Source organism: Callithrix jacchus, chromosome 5, assembly GCF_049354715.1.
Source record: "Callithrix jacchus isolate 240 chromosome 5, calJac240_pri, whole genome shotgun sequence".
NCBI lineage: Eukaryota > Metazoa > Chordata > Mammalia > Primates > Cebidae > Callithrix > Callithrix jacchus.
In genome coordinates this window covers 131085099-131102704 of record NC_133506.1, presented here as the reverse complement: position 1 = coordinate 131102704, position 17606 = coordinate 131085099, and the positions used below count along the sequence as shown (strand labels likewise).

The following is a 17606-nucleotide window of genomic DNA, read 5'->3' as shown; positions in this document are numbered from 1 at the left end:
ACCAGCCTGGCCAACATGGTGAAACCCTGTCTGTATTAAAAACACAAAAATTAGCTGGGCCTGGTGGCACATGCCTGTAATCCCAGCTACTTGGGAGGCTGAGGCAGGAGAATTGCTTGAACCCGTACCCAGGAGGCGGAGGTTGCAGTGAGCCAAGATTGCACCACTGCACTGCAGCCTGGGTTACAGAGCAAGACTCTGTCTAAAACAGAGTGGTAGTTCAGGAAGAAGGACCCCTGAGGAAGGTCAAGTGAGGAGTTTTAGTTGAGAGTTGCTGAGTTTGAGGTGCCTCTGGGACATCCAAGTAGAGATGTTCAGAAATCAACTGAAAACTCAGAAGAAAGATATGGACTAGAAAGAATAGATTGGAGGATCATTAGCAAATAGACGGTAACAAAAGTAGGTGAAATCATCCTCGGAAAAGGAACAGAGTGGTAAAAGGATCTTGACGAAAACCCTAAGGAACAGTCAAAGGAAGGACTGAGTAAGAAAAAAATTACAGAAAGAACAAAGGACAGGCTAGTGATGAGAGGAAAACTTACCTCCTGCAAAGTTCAAGAGAAGGAGTGACAAACTGTGAAACATTCTGGATTCAGCAAAGAAGTCTGTGGTGACCTTGTGGAGAGCAGTTTTAGTGGAACTTTGGGGACAGCACCAGATTGCAGTGGGTTGAGGAGTGAGTGGGAGGGGAGGGGTTGGAGACAGCTGGCAGGGACATTTTTTTTCAAGCTGTTTGGCCAAGAATGGAGAGAGATAGGATGGTAACTTAATAGAATTGAAAGCTTTTTTTTTTTTTCTGTGCTAACGGAGGAGAGGAAGAAGATTCAGGGACAAAAGGAAATTATAAAGCTCATGGGGAGGAACAAGGCAGTGTACACGTATTGCGACTGTTCTTCAGACAGGAGGGATGCATGTCTAAGTTTTAGCTGCATGAAAGGAGGAAAAGATGAATTGGCTGGAAGCTCAATTGTTGGGTAGTTCTTGCTTATGGATTGCTTCCTCTTGGAAGACAGGCCATGAGTAAGGAGTTCGTTCAATGAATACATGCATATTTTCTCCCAGCTAGTCAAAGTCTAGGGTTACCAGCAGGAGAGAAGAAGACACTGCAGGCCGGGCGCGGTGGCTCACACCAGTAATCCCAGCACTTTGGGAGTCTGAGGCGGGCCGATCACAAGGTCAGGAGATCGAAACCATGCTGGCTAACACGATGAAACCCTAGCTCTACTAAAAATACAAAAAATTAGTCAGGGGTGGTAGCACACGCATGTAGTCCCAGCTACTTGGGGAGGCTGAGGCAGGAGAATCGCTTGAACCCAGGAGGTGGAGGTTGCAGTGAGCTGAGATCAGACCACTGCACTCCAGCGTGGGCGACAGAGCGAGACTCTGTCAAACAAAATAAAAAATAAAAAAAGTAAGGCACTGCACTTGAGGCAAAAGTCGGGTTGGAAGCAGGTTGAGGCTGACTGAGAGGAAGTATGATGTTCCTCTAACCATGGGAGGGCTGCTGGTCCATTGAAGGAGAGAGATTTTTTCCAGAACCGCATGCTGGGGCTTTGATTTAGGATCCTCCTTCCTCCTCTAGTCAGTCTACTTTCCCTGGCCTACGGCTCACGTCTAAGGCCTAGAGCCTACTGGTTCCCACCGAGGACCAGCTGGAAGCCATTTTGATTATGCTCCACCACGAAGGAGGACAATACAGCCCCGCCCAGAGCCGGGCGCGCCCCCGCGGCGGGTCGGGTGCGCGTGTCCGCGTCTCTTCCCGCCAGCTGGGCGGGCGCCTGGCCCAGGACGCGGTGGCGCGGGGCGGGGGGCGGGGGTGGTTATGTAAGCGTTGCGCGCTCCCGCGAGGCGACAGCCAATGGGAGGCTCCGGCGGCTCGTGCTCGCGCACGTAGGGTGGGGGGAGGGAGCGCACGACGTGCGCGCACCCTCTCCCTCGTCCACCGCTGCCGCCTCCTTCTTCTGCCGCTCTTGGTGCTGCTTGTGTGCTCGTTCGGTGCGGACCTGGTACCTCTTTTGTGAAGCCGCAGCTGAAGAGACTCCGGCGCTCGCCATGGCCGACGAAAAGCCCAAGGTGAGCTCGGCGCCGGCCTCTTCGCCTCGACGCGCGGTTGGGGTTACGGCGCGGGCCGGGGTCCGGCCGGAGCCCGCCGCTGGTTCCCAGTGCTTTCCCGGGCCCCCCACGGGGCCGGCCGCGGCTCAGGCCCCGGCGCTCCGCGCCATTTTCTTCCCTCCCTCTCTTCCTCCCTCCCGCGCTGGAGGAGGCCCCGCCGCCCTCCCCCGCCCCCGGCGGCCTCCGAGTGCGCGCGGGGCGCGAGTTGGGCGGGCAGATCGCGGACGCCCGCGGGCCCACCAGCTCGGAGCCGGGTTTCTCGGCCCGGCCAGCCGGCGCGCGTGAGGAGGGGCATTGGGTCGCTCGGGGTCTCCACCCTCCGCCGACCTCGCGTCGGGTGTTGCAGTCTCTGAGGCGGCGGGGAGTCCCCTGGGCTAGGGGCTTCACGTCTTAGGGGTGGGGGCCGCGGGCATCTGAGGACTCCTGCCCGATGCCGCGGCGGCGGGGCGAGAGTTCAGGGCGAATCAATGGGTTGCTGATGGGCAGGATCCTGGATGCCCGCTTGCCGCCGTCCTGAGCGTGGGGATTGGGGGATTCCTGAGGAGTATTTCCCACTTTAACGGCCTCAGGGGCCTGAGGGGGGAGGGGGAGCGGCTTTTCCTCGGTGCCAGCGAACCCGTAATCCGCGAAGACCATGTGGTTTCGTGAAGTTGGAGGCACAGGTACGAGCAGAGAGACTTTGTGGGGCTTAACTTTTGAACGCGACTTTTGAGGCGCCCGGAGACTTCCCGGGAGGACTGGGAACACCCATCATCGGGGCACACGGGACTTGCTGTTTTTAGTTGGTGACACCCCCGGCCTCCCTCGCCTTTACTTTCTGGAGCGATTTAGGGCTACAGAATTCCTTCTACACTCGATTTTGGACAACTTCAGGTTGGGTCGAAATCTACAAGAAACACTTGGAATAAAACTGTGTATTTGACCCATGACAACAAAGGGGAGGGGAGAATAAGTGCATTAACCGAAAATAAAAATGAAGCTGCTAATAGAGGAGAATGTTGACCGTGGTCCTGAGTATTAGTGCTGTTCCGGGGGAAATCAGGATCTTCTTCGGTTGTTTTTTTGTTTGTTTGTGTGTGGATTTAGGTTATTAAACTGAGTTTGGTAACTTGAACGGTAATGAGTTTTGAATGGCAGGCTCTAGATTTATTGTTTTGTTTCTTGCAGTTGTACTTAAAGTGCTTGGAAAAGAGAAAGTACTCTTATTTTTAACTTTTTTAGGGGGGAGATATATATATTTTGGGAGTGATATGAAGTATATCATTTTGGAAAATTTTGCTCTAAGAAAACGTTGCAATACCCTGAATAGGACCCAACTTTAAACATATATTGTTGTTACTGATAGTATTGCATGTAGGCTTTTCTGTATCTGTGACAGCTGTCTGATACTTTTGCTGCAGGATTTTTCCTCTTTCACATTGATTTCAGCAGCTCAAAACAGCTGTATGCCGTTTTAGCATACGGTATGGGAAACCTGTTGATTTTTGAAGCAACTAGGGTTGCTGCTGCTTTATAAAACATGTTTGTTGATCACATTTCCCAAATTATACTTTTATTTTTCTTTTAACAGGAAGGAGTCAAGACTGAGAACAACGATCATATTAATTTGAAAGTGGCGGGGCAGGATGGTTCTGTGGTGCAGTTTAAGATTAAGAGGCATACACCACTTAGTAAACTAATGAAAGCCTATTGCGAACGACAGGTGAGGAATTCATATGTGTACTTCCACTGAATAAAACTATTTGTAAAAATCTTATGGAAACAAAAACTAGATGAGCATACTACTGCAATGACTTTCTGATGGGATGAATATGCACTTGGCATATCAATTTTCTTGCACACTTGGTATATCGATTACTCATGAAAACCCTTAAGATGATTTGGTTAGTATTATATGTGGTTCCAGTCCTGTGCCAGAAATGCATCAAATTATATTTACAATACTTGGTTTTTTACCAAGGAAATGTGTTTATAAGAAAATAAGAATGAACTTGATAAAATTACTTAGCAGGCTTTTATTATCTTATATTTTTGAGAGGAGTTTGATTCTTGTTGCCCAGGCTGTAGTACTAAGGCACAATCTTAGCTCACTGCAACCTTCACCTCCTGGGTTCAAGTGATTCTTTTGCCTCAGCCTCCCAAGTAGCTGGGATTACAGGTGCCCACCATCATGCCCGGCTGATTTTTTTTTTGTATTTTTAGTAGAAACTGTTTTTCACCATATTGGCCAGACTGGTCTCAAACTCCTGACCTCAGGTGATCCACCCGCCTCAACCTTCCAAAGTGCTGGGATTACAGAAGTCATTTTTTTTAAGCTAGAACTTACCTGCTGTGTAATTTTTTTGCTTTTTTTTTTTTTTTAGATGGGAGTCTTGCTTTGTCCCCCAGGCTGGAGTGCATTGGTGCGACCTTGGCTCACTGCAACCTCTGCCTCCTGAGTGGCTGGGATTTCAGGCGTGCACGCTGGGCTAATTTTATATTTTTAATAGAGACAGGGTTTTGCCGTGTTTGTCAGGACGGTCTTGAACTGACCTCAAGTGATCTGCTCACCTTGGCCTCTCAAAGTGCTGAGATTACAGCCATGAGGCACCAGGCCTGGCCCCTTGAGATTGTTTTAAATGGGTTCAAAATAGAATAAGGCTTAAACTTATGTAAATTGGGAAATGTAGTTTGAGTTGATACTTAAAAGATGAGTGAAATTAAAAACTTGCTTTAGGCTGGGTACAGTGGCTCATGCCTGTAATCCCAGCACTTTGGGAGGCTGGGGCGGTTGGATCAGTTAAGACCAGCCTGGCCACTGTGGTAAAATCCCATCTCTACTAAAAATATAAAAAAAGTATCTGGTTGTGGTGGTACACGCCCATAATCCCAGCTATGGCAGAGGCTGAGGCTGAGAATTGAATCTGGGAGGTGGAGGCTACAGTGAGCCAAGATGATGCCACTGCACTCTAGCCTGGGTGATAGAGCGAAACCATTTCAAAGGAGGGAGAAAAAAAGAAACTTCCATTAGAATGTTTAAAGTGTTTTTATGCCTAGTGTATTTATATAATAAGAGAATACCTTTGGGAGGCCAAGGCGGGTGGATCACAAGGTCAGGAGTTTGAGACCAGCCTGGCCAAGGTGGTGAAACCCTGTCTCTACTAAAAATAGAAAAAAGAGCTGGGCGTGGTCATGGGCACCTGTAATCCCAGTTACTCAGGAGGCTGAGGCAGGAAAACCGCTTCAACCCAGGAGGCAGAGGTTGCAGTGAGCCGAGATCATGCCACTCCACTCTAGTCTGGACAACAGAGCAAGATTCTATCTCAAAAAGAAAAAAGAAGGCCGGGCGCGGTGGCTCAAGCCTGTAATCGCAGCACTTTGCGAGGCCGAGGCGGGTGGATCACGAGGTCAAGAGATTGAGACCATCCTGGTCAACATGGTGAAACCCTGTCTCTACTAAAAATACAAAAAATTAGCTGGGCATGGTGGCGTGTGCCTGTAATCCCAGCTACTCAGGAGGCTGAGGCAAGAGAATTGCCTGAACCTAAGAGGCAGAGGTTGCACCATTGCACTCCAGCCTGGGTAACGAGCGAAACTCTGTCTCAAAAAAAAAAAGAAAAGAAAAGAAAAAAGAAATTCCTCTGACAGTGGAAGTAAAAGGAAAAAAGGTAAAAAAAGAAAAAAAATACTGTGCTCCTAATTCTTTATCATTATATGTAAACCTTCTTATAGTTCCTTATAAAGATAACCATCTTTTTGTTTTTTTTTGACATAGAGTCTCACTCTCATCCAGGCTGGAGTGCAGTGGTGTAATCTTGGCTCACTGCAAACTCTGACTCCCAGGTTGAAGTGATTCTCCTGTCCCGGCCTCCAGAATAGCTGGTATTACAGGCACATGCCATGGCTAATTTTTGTGTTTTTAGTAGACAGGGTTTTATTGTATTGGTCAGGCTGGTCTCAAACTCATGACCAGGCGTAAGCCACCACGCCCAGCAATATAACATCTTACCTTTAATATATTCTTACTTAAAAATTTTTGCTGAAATTACCCTACATGAACTTACTAATTGTGCTAAATAATTTATATATTGGCATCTACTATATTTGAACACTAGTGCCCCTTCAGGATACAGGGGAATTTTAAAAGGTAATCATTTTGGAGAACTAATGTAGCAAATCTGCATACAAAATAGAAAATCATAGTCTGGGTGCCGTAATCCAGCACTTTGAGGGGCCAAGGCTGGAAGACCAGTCTGGACAACATAGTAAGACCTGATCTCTTAAAAAAACACATTATCTGGGTGTGGTGGTACATGTCTGTTGTCCAGGCTATTTTAGAGGCAGAATTGGGAGGATTGCTTGAGCCTGGGAGGTGTAGGCTGCAGTGAGCCGTGATCGCATTACTGCACTCCAATATGGGCAACAGAGTGAGACCGTCTCAAAACCACAAACAGAATCATGCTTCAGCTTCAGTTTGGTGGTTTTGAATAGGATTCTCTCTTTTTTTTGAGACAGTCTCGCCCTGTCACCCAGGCTGGACTGCAATGGCTTGATCTTGGCTCACTGCAACCTCTGCCTCCCAGGTTCAAGCGGTTCTCCTGCCTCAGACTCCTGAGTAGCTGGGATTACAAACATCTTTTTTTTTTTTTGAGACGGAGTTCAGGCAATTCTCCTGCCTCAGCCTCCTGAGAAGCTGGGATTGCAGGCATGCACCACCATGCCCAGCTAATTTTTTGTATTTTTAGTAGAGACAGGGTTTCACCATGTTGACCAGGATGGTCTCGATCTCTTGACCTCGTGATTCACCCGCCTCGGCCTCCAAAGTGCTGGGATTACAGGCTTGAGCCACCGCGGCCAGCCCTACAGACATCTTGACCAGTATTCTTATGCATGTCTTATTTAACTTTTCTGCAATTACAAAATTTTGCCCTTTTTTCTTTTAAGACAGGGTTTTGCCCTGTTGCCCTTACTCTGCAGTGCAGTGGCAGGATTCTGATTATGGCTCACTGCAGCCTCTGCCTCCCAGGCTCTAGCAGTCTGCTCCCCTCAGGCTCCCAGGTAGTTGGAACTATAGGTTTGTGCTACCATGTAAATTTTTTATTTTTTTTTTGGGACGGGGTCTTGTGCTGTCTGTCACCCAGGCTGGAGTGCAGTTGCGTGACCTCAGCCCACTGCAACCTCTGTCTCCTGGGTTCAAGCAGTTCTGCCTCCAAGTAGCTGGGATTACAGATGCCCACCACCATGCTCAACTAATTTTTGTATTTTTAGTAGAGATGGGGTTTCACCATGTTGGCCAGATTGGCCTGAAACTCCTGTCCTCAGGTGATCTGCCTGCCTGGGATCCGAAAGTACTGGGATTACAGGTCTGAGCCACCACACCTGGCCTTTTTTTTTTTTTTTTTTTTTTTGGTCTTAATCTTGGTTTACTGCAACCTCTGCTTACCAGGTTCAAGTGATTTTCCTGGCCCAGCCTCACGAGTAGCTGGAATTACAGGCATATGCCACCACACCTGGCTAATTTCGTATTTTTAGTGGAGACAGGGTTTCACCATGTTGATCAGGTTAGCTGGTCTCGATCTCCTGACCTCAGGTGATCTGCCCGCCTCTCAGCTTCTCAAAGTCCTGGGATTACAGGTATGAGCCACCTCACCTGGCCTGGAGAGATTTTCTTCTCTTTTTTTTTTTTTTGAGGCGGAGTCTCGCCCTGTTGCCCAGGATGGAGTGCAGTGGTGCAATCTCGGCTCATACTGCAATCTCTGTCTCTCAGGTTCCTAAGTAGCTGGGATTTCAGGTGTCCACCACCACACCCGTCTAATTTTTTGTATTTTTAGTAGAGACAGGGTTTCATCATGTTGGCCAGGCTGGTCTCAAAGTCCTCCCAAAGTGCTGGGATTACAGGTGTGAGCCCCTAACCCAGTCCTGGAGAGACTTTAAATGGGCATTTTTACTTTAAATTTCCCTTCAGTGTCTAACATATTTAAATGTTTGTCTCAAGGTATGTTCTATTAACTTTGTAGCTGTGGTCTGAAAAGCAGTAAAGCTTTTTAAGAGAATGATTTATTGGCCGAGCATGGTGGCTCACACCTGTAATCCTGGCACTTTGGGAGGCCGAGGCTGGTGGATCACTTGAGGTCAGGAGTTTGAGACCAGCCTGGCCAACATGGTAAAACCTTGTCTCTACTAAAAATGTGGGTGTGGTGGCAGGTGTCTAATCCCAGGTACTCTGGAGCCTGAGGCAGGAGAATCACTTGAACTCGGGAGCGGACGTTGCAGTGAGCTGAGATCTCGTCACTGCACTCTGGCCTGGATGAAAGTGAAACTCTAAAAAAAAAGAAAAAAACTTTGGGAGGCCAGGTTGGGTGGATCACCTGAGGTCAGGTGGCAAAACTATCTCTATTAAAAAATACAAAAATTAGCCAGGCGTGGTGGCAGGTGCCTATAATCCTAGCTACCCAGGAGGTGGAGGTGGGAGAATCGCTTGAACCCAGGAGGTGGAAGTTGCAGTGAGCCAAGATCGAGCCACTGCACTCCGGCCTGGGCGACAGAGCAAAGCTCTGTCTCAAATAAATAAATAATGATTTACTGATTTTCAAAAATCTAAGCATACTATATCTTAGAGTTCAAGGAAAATGAGAGGCTGTATGTCGTGGCTCACTCCTGTAATACCAGCACTTTGGGAGGCCGAGGTGGACTGATTCACCTTAGGTCAGGAGTTAGAGACCAGCCTAACCAACATGGTGAAACCCAGTTTCTTCTAAAACTATAATAATTTTCTGGTCATGGTGGCAGGGGCCTCTAATCCTAGCTACTTGGGAGGCTACGGCAGGAGAATCGCTTGAAACTTGAGATGAAGAGTGCAGTGAGCGGAGATTACGCCACTGTACTTCAGCCTTGACAGCAGAGCAAAACTCCATCTCAAAAAGAAAATGAGAATCACCCCAAATCTTTTTACCTACAGCATATGTTAACATGTGTTGATTGTTTATTTAGGTATCTCTTAATATATTCATGGCTAAATATGCGTGTAGTTGTATCTAAATATAATGTGTTGATTGTTTATTTAGGTATCTCTTAATATATTCATGGCTAAATATGCATGTAGTTGTATCTAAATATAATGTGTTGATTGTTTATTTAGGTATCTCTTAATATATTCATGGCTAAATACGCATGTAGTTGTATCTAAATATAATTGTTTTAATGCTGTTGATTGCTTTTAAATTCTCTTGTTCAGGGATTGTCAATGAGGCAGATCAGATTCCGATTTGACGGGCAACCAATCAATGAAACAGACACACCTGCACAGGTAAAAATTCTCTCCTAATTAGAAAAACTACTGTTTGTAATTTTTTTCTTCTCTCTTTTGAGACAGAGTCTCGTTGCCCGGGATGGAATGCAGTGGCGCAATCTTGGCTCATTGCAACCTCTACCTCCTGGGTTCAGGCGATTCTCCTGCCTCAGCCTCCTGAGTAGCTGGGATTACAGGTGCCCGCCACCACACCTGGCTAATTTTTTGTATTTTTAATAGTCTGTGTTTCACTGTGTTGGCCAAGCTTGTCTCAAACTCTTGACCTTGTGAGCTGCCCACCTTGGCTTCCCAAAGTGTTGGGATTACAGGCGTGAGCCACTACACCTGGCCTACTGTTTGCAATTTTTTGAACAGCTTTGTTGATGTATTTGAACATTTGAACATTGTAATGTAATTCTTGTAGAGTTCAAAGCAGTAGGCTCAGGAAATGCCAATGGGTTTTATTTATTTTTAATTTTCATTTAATTATTTTTTTAGTGACAAGGTCTCTCTGTTGCCCAGGTTGAAGTGCAGTGGTCTCATTATAGCTCATTGCTGCCTTGGCCTCCCAAAGTGATGGGATTATAGGCAGGTATCAATGTGCCCAACCCACCATTGGTTTGTGGTTTTTTTTTGGTTTTTTGAGATGGAGTCTCACTTGATTGCCTAGGCTGGAGTGCAGTGGCATGATCTTGGCTCACTGCAGCCCTCGCCTCCCGTGCTTAAGCGATTCTCCTGCCTCAGCCTTCCAGAATAGCTGGGATTACAGTCATGCATCACCACACCCAGCTAATTTTTGTATTTTTAGTAGGGATATGGTTTCACGATGTTGGCCAGGCTGGTCTTGAACTCCCCTGCCTGGCTCAGCCTCCCAAAGTGTTGGGATTACAGGCATGAACCACTGCACTTGGCCAGATTCTCAGCATTTTAGTTCTACATGCTGAATTGAATTTTCTTTTATATGTCTTTGTGAATGAAAGGAACTAATGGCCTTCAACTGCCATGTCCCATAGCTTGTTTGACAGGGAGAGCACCTGGTAACAGGTGATTTTTTCCAAACCCTTGCTACAAAATGTGATGTTCTCTGATTCTGTAAATCTTTTTACATACCACTTCATTTTGTTCTGTCACTTTTTTTTTGAGACAGAGTCTCACTTTGTTTCTATGCTGGAGTGCAGTGGTGCGATTCTCTTGCCTCAGCCTCCCGAGTAGCTGGGACTGCAGACGCACACCACCACACCCAGCTAATTTTTGTATTTTTAGTAGAGACAGGGTTTCACCATGTTGGCTAGGATGGTCTCAATCTCTTGACCTTGTGGTTAACCCACCTTGGCCTCCCAAAGTGCTGGGATTACAGGCATGAGCCAATGCACCTGGCCTGTTTCTGTCACTTTTTGTAGGATCAGCTGGGTTGTCTCCTGTGGCAGAGCTCTTAGTGTTTCTTTCTTTTTACCTTCTCAAAGTTCCATTTAAGACTTCCAGTTTTGACCTGGCAAGGTGGCTCACGAGAGCCATTTGCAAGATTACAAAGTGCTTGTAATGCCAGCACTGTGAGGCCGAGGCAGGCGGACTGCTTGAGTCCAGGAGTTCAAGACCAGCTTGGCAACATGGCAAAACCCTATCTGTACAAAAAAATACAAAAATTAGCCAGGGTGTGGTGATATGTGCCTGTAGTACCAGCTACTTCTTGGGGTGAGGCAGAAGGATTGCTTGAGCCCAGGAAGTGGAGACTGCAGTGAACCAAGATTGCCCCACTGCACTTTAGCCTGGATGACAAAGTGAGGCCCTATCTCAAAAAAAAGACTTCCAGTTTTGTCCTGGCTTGGTGGTTCATACCTGTAACCCAAGCACTTTAGGGAACTGACAGAGGCAGGAGTGTTGCTTGAGGCCAGAAATTTAAGACCAGCCTGGGCAACATAGCAAGACCCAGTCTCTACTGGAAAGAAGAAAAAAATAGCTGGGCATGGTAGCATGGTCCAGCCTGGGTAACAGACCCCGTCTCCAGAAAAAAAAAGGCCAGGCACAGTGGCTCACACCTATAATCCCAGCACTTTGGGAGGCCGAGGCGGGTGGATTACCTGAGGTCAGGAGTTCCGGACCAGCCTGGCCAACATAGTGAAACTACCCCGTCTCTACTAAAAATAAAAAATTACTTGGATGTGTTGATGCTCACCTGTAATCCCATCCGAGGTACTCAGGAGGCTGAGGCAGGAGAATCCCTTAAACTAGGGGGAGCTGTAGAGTGTGGTAAAGGGCGGAGGTTGCAGTGAGCTGAGATCATGCCACTTGACTCCAGTCTGGGCAAAAGAGTGAAAGTCCGTCTCAAACAAAACAAAACAAAAACCGCAATTACGGTATGTAGCCACAAGGAGGAGCTAAATTCTATTGATAAATGAGGCTGGGACAGGAACTTCATTTTTTTTTTTTTATTTTTTTGAGACGGAGTTTCGCTCTTGTTAACCAGGCTGGAGTGCAATGGCACAATCTCGGCTCACCGCAACCTCAGCATCCTGGGTTTAGGCAATTCTTCTGCCTCAGCCTCCTAAGTAGCTGGGATTATAGGCACACGCCACCATGTCCAGCTAATTTTTTGTATGTTTAGTAGAGACCTGGTTTCACCATGTTGACCAGGATGGTCTCGATCTCTTGACCTCGTGATCCACCCGCCTCGGCCTCCCAAAGTGTTGGGATTACAGGCGTGAGCCACCGCACCCGGACCAGGAACTTCATTTATTACAGGCGTTAAAAGTTTCACTGTAAAACTTTACATTTTGATAATTTTGTTTTAGTAAATACGTTGACAGACTTGCTTGGGTTTAAAATAAATAGTAAAAGGTAAAAACTTTATTTATTTATTTTACTATTTCTTTTATTTATTTATTTATTTTGAGATGGAGTCTTGCTCTGTTGCCCAGGCAAGAGTGCAATGCCGTGCTCTTGGCTCACCGCAACCTCTGACTCCCAGGTTCAAGTGATTCTCTGCCTCAGCCTCTCAAGTAGCTGGGATTACAGGTGTCCATCACCATGCCTGGCTAATTTTTGTATTTTTAAGTAGAAATGGGGGTTTCACCATGTTGGTCAGGCTGGTCTCGAACCCCTGATCTTGTGATCCACTGACTTCAACCTCCCAAAGTGCTGGGATTACAGGTGTATACCATTGTGCTACACTCTCAGTTATGAGAATATATTTCCTGTCTTTTTTTGAGATGGAGTCTTGCTCTTTCACCAGGTTGGAGCTCAGTGGCCCAATCTTGGCTCACTGCAACATCCACCTCCCTGGTTCAAGAGATTCTTCCACCTCAGCCTCCTGAGAAGCTGGGACTACAGGTGCAGGCCACCATGCCCAGCTAGTTTTTTGTATTTTTAGTAGAGGCTGGGTTTCACCATGTTGGCCAGAATGGTCTCGATCTCTTGACCTTGTGATCCACCCACCTCGGCCTCTCAGCGTGCTGGGGTTACAGGCATGAGCCACCACGCTTGGCCCTATTTCCTGTAAGCCCTCCTTACCCACCACTAAAACGGGATTATCTGCTGTTCTGGTTACAAATATTAAACAAGGAGTATTTGTTTGGCTCCATGACCTTGAGGCGTTTTAAAATCTTCAGGTTGAATTTGGAATTGATTCATTTTAGAATTGTTCTCCCAATATTTGTTAGATAGCAGGACTGTGATAGATTAAAACATCTTAGCAGGCCTCCTGCTCTCCCTCTCCCAGCTTAAAAATAATTTTTTTTTTTTTTTTGGAGATGGAGTCTTCCTCTGTTGCCCAGACTGGAGTGCGGTGGCACAATCTCAGCTCACTGTAACCTCTGCCTCCCAGGTTCAAGGAATTCTCCTGCCTCAGCCTCCCAAATAGCTGGGATTATAGTCATCTGCCACCACACCCGGCTAATACTGGTATTTATTTATTTATCCATTTATTTTTTGAGATGGAGTCTTGTTCTTTCGCTCAGGCTGGAGTGCAGTGGCACAATCTTGGCTTACTGCAATCTCTGTCTCCCAGGTTCAGATGATTCTCCTGCCTCAGCCTCCTGAGTAGCTGGTATTACAGGTGTGTGCCTCCATACCTAGCAATTTTTTTTTTCATTTTTAGTAGAAACATAGTCTCCCTTTGTTGGTCCCTAGACTGGTCTAGGTCTTCTGGGCTCAAGCAATCCTTCAACCTCATCCTCCCGTAGTACTGGGATTACAGGTGTGAGCCTCCACACCTGGCTAATATTCTGCTTTTTTTCTTAAAAACTACGTTTTAGGTGGGTGCAGTGGCTAGTGCCTGTAATTCCAGCACTTTGGGAGGCTGAGGCAGGCAGATTCTTTGAGCTCAGGAGTTTGAGACCAGCTTGGCCAATGTGACAAAATCCCATTTCTATTAAAAATACAAAAAGAGGCTGGGTGTGGTGGCTCAAGCCTGTAATCCCAGCACTTTGGGAGGCCGAGGAGGGTGGATCATGAGGTCAAGAGATCAAGACCATCCTCGTCAACATGGTGAAACCCCGTCTCTACTAAAAATACAAAAAATTAGCTGGGCATGGTGGCACGTGCCTGTAATCCCAGCTACTCAGGAGGCTGAGGCAGGAGAATTACTTGAACCCTGGAGGCGGAGGTTGCGGTGAGCTGAGATTGCACCATTGCACTCCAGCCTGGGTAACAAGAGCGAAACTCTGTCTCAAAAAAAAAAAAATACAAAAAGATTAGCTGGGCATGGTGGGGGTTACCTGTAATCTCAGCTACTTGGGAGGCTGAGGCAGGAGAATTGCTTGAACCTGGGAAGTGGAGGTTGCAGTGAGCTGAGGTCACGCCATTGCACTCCAGCCTGGGTGACAGAAACTCTGTCTCAAAACAACAACAACAACTAAGTTTTATTTAATAGTTATAAAGGAAGCCAAGTGAAAAATTACTTAAACCAAGTGTGTAGTACATTAAGTTATGAGGCATCTATAATAATGAAACTTGGAATTTAGGGGAGCATATGCATGTTTTCAGCATATTTAAACCTGAAAATCGTTCATTTGAAGAACTTAATGCTGGGTGCAGTGGCGTGTGCCTGTAGTCCCAGCTACTCGGGAGGCTGAGGTGGGAGGAGTTCTGGGCTGTAGTGTGCTGTGCCGATATGGTGTCCGTACTAAGTTTGGCATCAATATGGTAATCTCCCGGGAGCAGGGGACCACGAGGTTGCTTAAGGAGGGATGAACTGGCCAAGGTCAGAAATGGAGCAGGTCAAAACTCCCATGCTGATCAGTAGTGGGATTGTACCTATGAATAGCCACTGTGCTCCACCCTGGGCAACATAGCAAGACCTCGTCTCTTTAAAAAAAAAAAAAAAAAGGAACTGGCCGGGCGTGGTGGCTCACGCCTATAATCCCAGCACCTTTGGGAGGCTGAGGCGGGTGGGTCAAGAGATCGAGACCATCATGGTCAACAAGGTGAAACCCCGTCTCTACTAAAAATACAAAAATTAGCTGGGCATGGTGGTGCGTGCCTGTAGTCCCAGCTACTCGGGACGCTGAGGCAGGAGAATTGCTTGAACCCAGAAGGCGGAGGTTGCGGTGAGCCGAGATCGTGCCATTGCACTCCAGCCTGGGTAACAAGAGCAAAACTCTGTCTCAAAAAAAAAAAAAAAAAAGGAACTTGATAATCAGTGCTCTTAAATTTGTTTTTTCCTTTATGCTAGTTGGAAATGGAGGATGAAGATACAATTGATGTGTTCCAACAGCAGACGGGAGGTGTCTACTGAAAAGGGAATCTGCTTCTTTACTTCAGAACTCTGTTCTATAAAGACCAAGATTACATTCTCAATTAGAAAACTGCAATTTGGTTCCACCACATCCTGACTACTACAGTATAGTTTTCTCTATTCTTTCATTTTCCCCTTCCCCATTCCTTTATTGTACATAAAGTAACTGGTATATGTGCACAAGCATATTGCTTTTTTTTTTTTTTAACAGCCAATGATATGTTTTGATTGACATCAAGTGGAGATGGGATGGGGAAAAATACTGATTCTGTGAAAATACCCCCTTTCTCCATTAGTGGCATGCTCATTCAGCTCTTATCTTTATATTCCAGTAAGTTATTTTGCTCTCACTGTTTTAACAAAAAAACAACATAAAAATCCTTGCATACCTTGTTTGATTGGAGACTTTTAATGTTTTTCATTTATCATTGTAAAACCAAGGACAATTTTATAACTTTTTTGTACGTAGCTGTTACATGTAGGGCAATCTGTCTTTAAGTAGGGATAAATTACTTAAAACAAAAAGAATCCTAGATAGTTTTCCCTTCAAGTCAAGCGTCTCGTTGTTTAAATAAACTTCTTGTTTAAAATGAGCTGTTTTCTTTATTCTGAGAAATATTAAATAGAAAATTGAGGCTTAGAAAAAACATAAATAGGGCTGCTTAGGAGTAACATTTCAAGAAGGAAGTAAAGCTACTTGGTATTTCTGACAGACTGATACTAAACAAAGAATAACCTATAAATGACTATCAGCAGAAGTTTTTGCTTTCACTTTGCTCCAAAACTTTCTCTAGATCCCATGTTAATATGCAAGTATACTAGCAGAAAAATTGGGTCATAATATTGTGGATTTCCGGGTATTTTTTGCATATTAAATGAGGCAGAGTATAGAGTATAGGGTAGCACATGTGGCAAGGAAAAAGTTCTAATTTGGCCTTTGTTGCTGACAAAACACTGAACCATTCTAGCCCTCACTTTAATAAGTAGATATTCCCTAACTAAAATAAAGTTTTTGTTCCTTATTTAAGGATTTTTTTGAGATGGAGTTTTGCTCTTACTGCCCAGGCAGAAGTACAGTGGAGTGATCCCCATTCGCTGCAACCTCCTCTCGGGTTCAAGTGATTCTCCTGCCTCAGCCTCCTGAGTAGCTGGGATTATAGGCGTGCACCACCACACCCAGCTAATACATTTTTTTTTCAAGTCCATATTTTTTGTAATTTTAGTACAAATAGGGTTTCATCATGTTGGCAAGGCTGGTTTTGAATTCCTGATCCACTCACCTCGGCCTCCCAAAGCTCAGGGCTTAGAAGCGTAAGCTACAGCTCCCGGCTTATTGTTTCTTTTTTTTTTTTTAATTGCCCTCTCAACCCAGCTTTTCCCGACTCCAGGAAGAACGGGGAAGAGAAAGCCCATCAGGTTCTTCTTTTCCCTTTTATTTATTTATTTATTTATTTTTTAAATTTTTTATTGGATTATAGGTTTTGGGGTACATGAGCAGAGCATGCAAGACAGTTGCGTAGGTACACACATGGCAGTGTGCTTTGCTTTTCTTCTCCCCTTAACCCACATTTGGCATTTCCCCTTTTATTTATTTATTGTTTTAATAAAGATGGGGTTTCACCATGTTGGTCAGGCTGGTTTTGAACTCCCGACCTCAGGTGATCCACCTGCCTTGGCCTCCAAAGTGCTTGGATTACAGGCGTGAGCCACCATGCCCGGCTCTTTCTTGGATTTTTTTTTTTTTGAGAGGGTATGCCGTTGTTGGCTAGTCTGGAATGGTGCAGTGGCATGATCTCAGCTCACTGTGACCTCCACCTCTGGGGCTTAAGAAATCCTCCCCGCTCAGCATACTGAGTAGCTGTGCATGCCACCATAGCTGATTAATTTCTGTATCTTTTATAGAGATGGAGTTTCGTTTGGGCCGTTCTTAAACCCCTGATCTCAAATGATCCGCCTGCCTTGGCCTCCTAATGTGCTGGGATTACAGGCATAAGCCACTATGCCCAGTCCCTTTTAACTGTATTTTTTAATTTTTGAGACAGCGTTTTGTTCTTGTTGCCCAGGCTGGAATGCAATGGGATCATCTCAACTTACTGCAACCTCCACCTCCCAGGTTCAAGCTGTTCTGCCTTACCCTCTAGAGTAGCTGGGACTAAAAATGTGCGCCACCATGCCTGGCTAATTTTGTGTTTTTAGTGGAGATGGGGTTTCACCATGTTGGTCAGGCTGATCTGAAACTCCTGACCTCAGGTCATCCACCTGCCTCAGCCTCCCAAAGTGCTAGGGTTACAGGCGTGAGCCACCATGCCTGGCCTCACTGCCATTTTATAGATGAGGAAGCCAAGTTCTTGAAGAGTAAAATAGATGGTGACAAACTATAAACCTGGGACCAGAGACAGTATCCTGATGCTTGTTGATGGTTTTTGTCCATATTGATTGTCTTCTACCAGTATGATCTGCCGTCAAGTCACCATGTAGTATGTGTTGGATTCCTTA

General features: G+C 45.9%; 1 protein-coding gene across 1 annotated transcript; it reads left to right on the top strand.

The window, feature by feature from the left end:
* Positions 1 to 1917: 1917 nt before the first annotated feature.
* On the top strand, positions 1918 to 15700 carry SUMO2 (small ubiquitin like modifier 2). Its single transcript, XM_035301742.3, has 4 exons — positions 1918 to 2073; positions 3683 to 3814; positions 9326 to 9397; positions 15048 to 15700. Exons 1-4 carry the CDS (start codon positions 2053 to 2055, stop codon positions 15108 to 15110), a joined length of 288 nt encoding a protein of 95 aa, XP_035157633.1. The 5' UTR covers positions 1918 to 2052; the 3' UTR covers positions 15111 to 15700.
* Positions 15701 to 17606: the final 1906 nt, after the last annotated feature.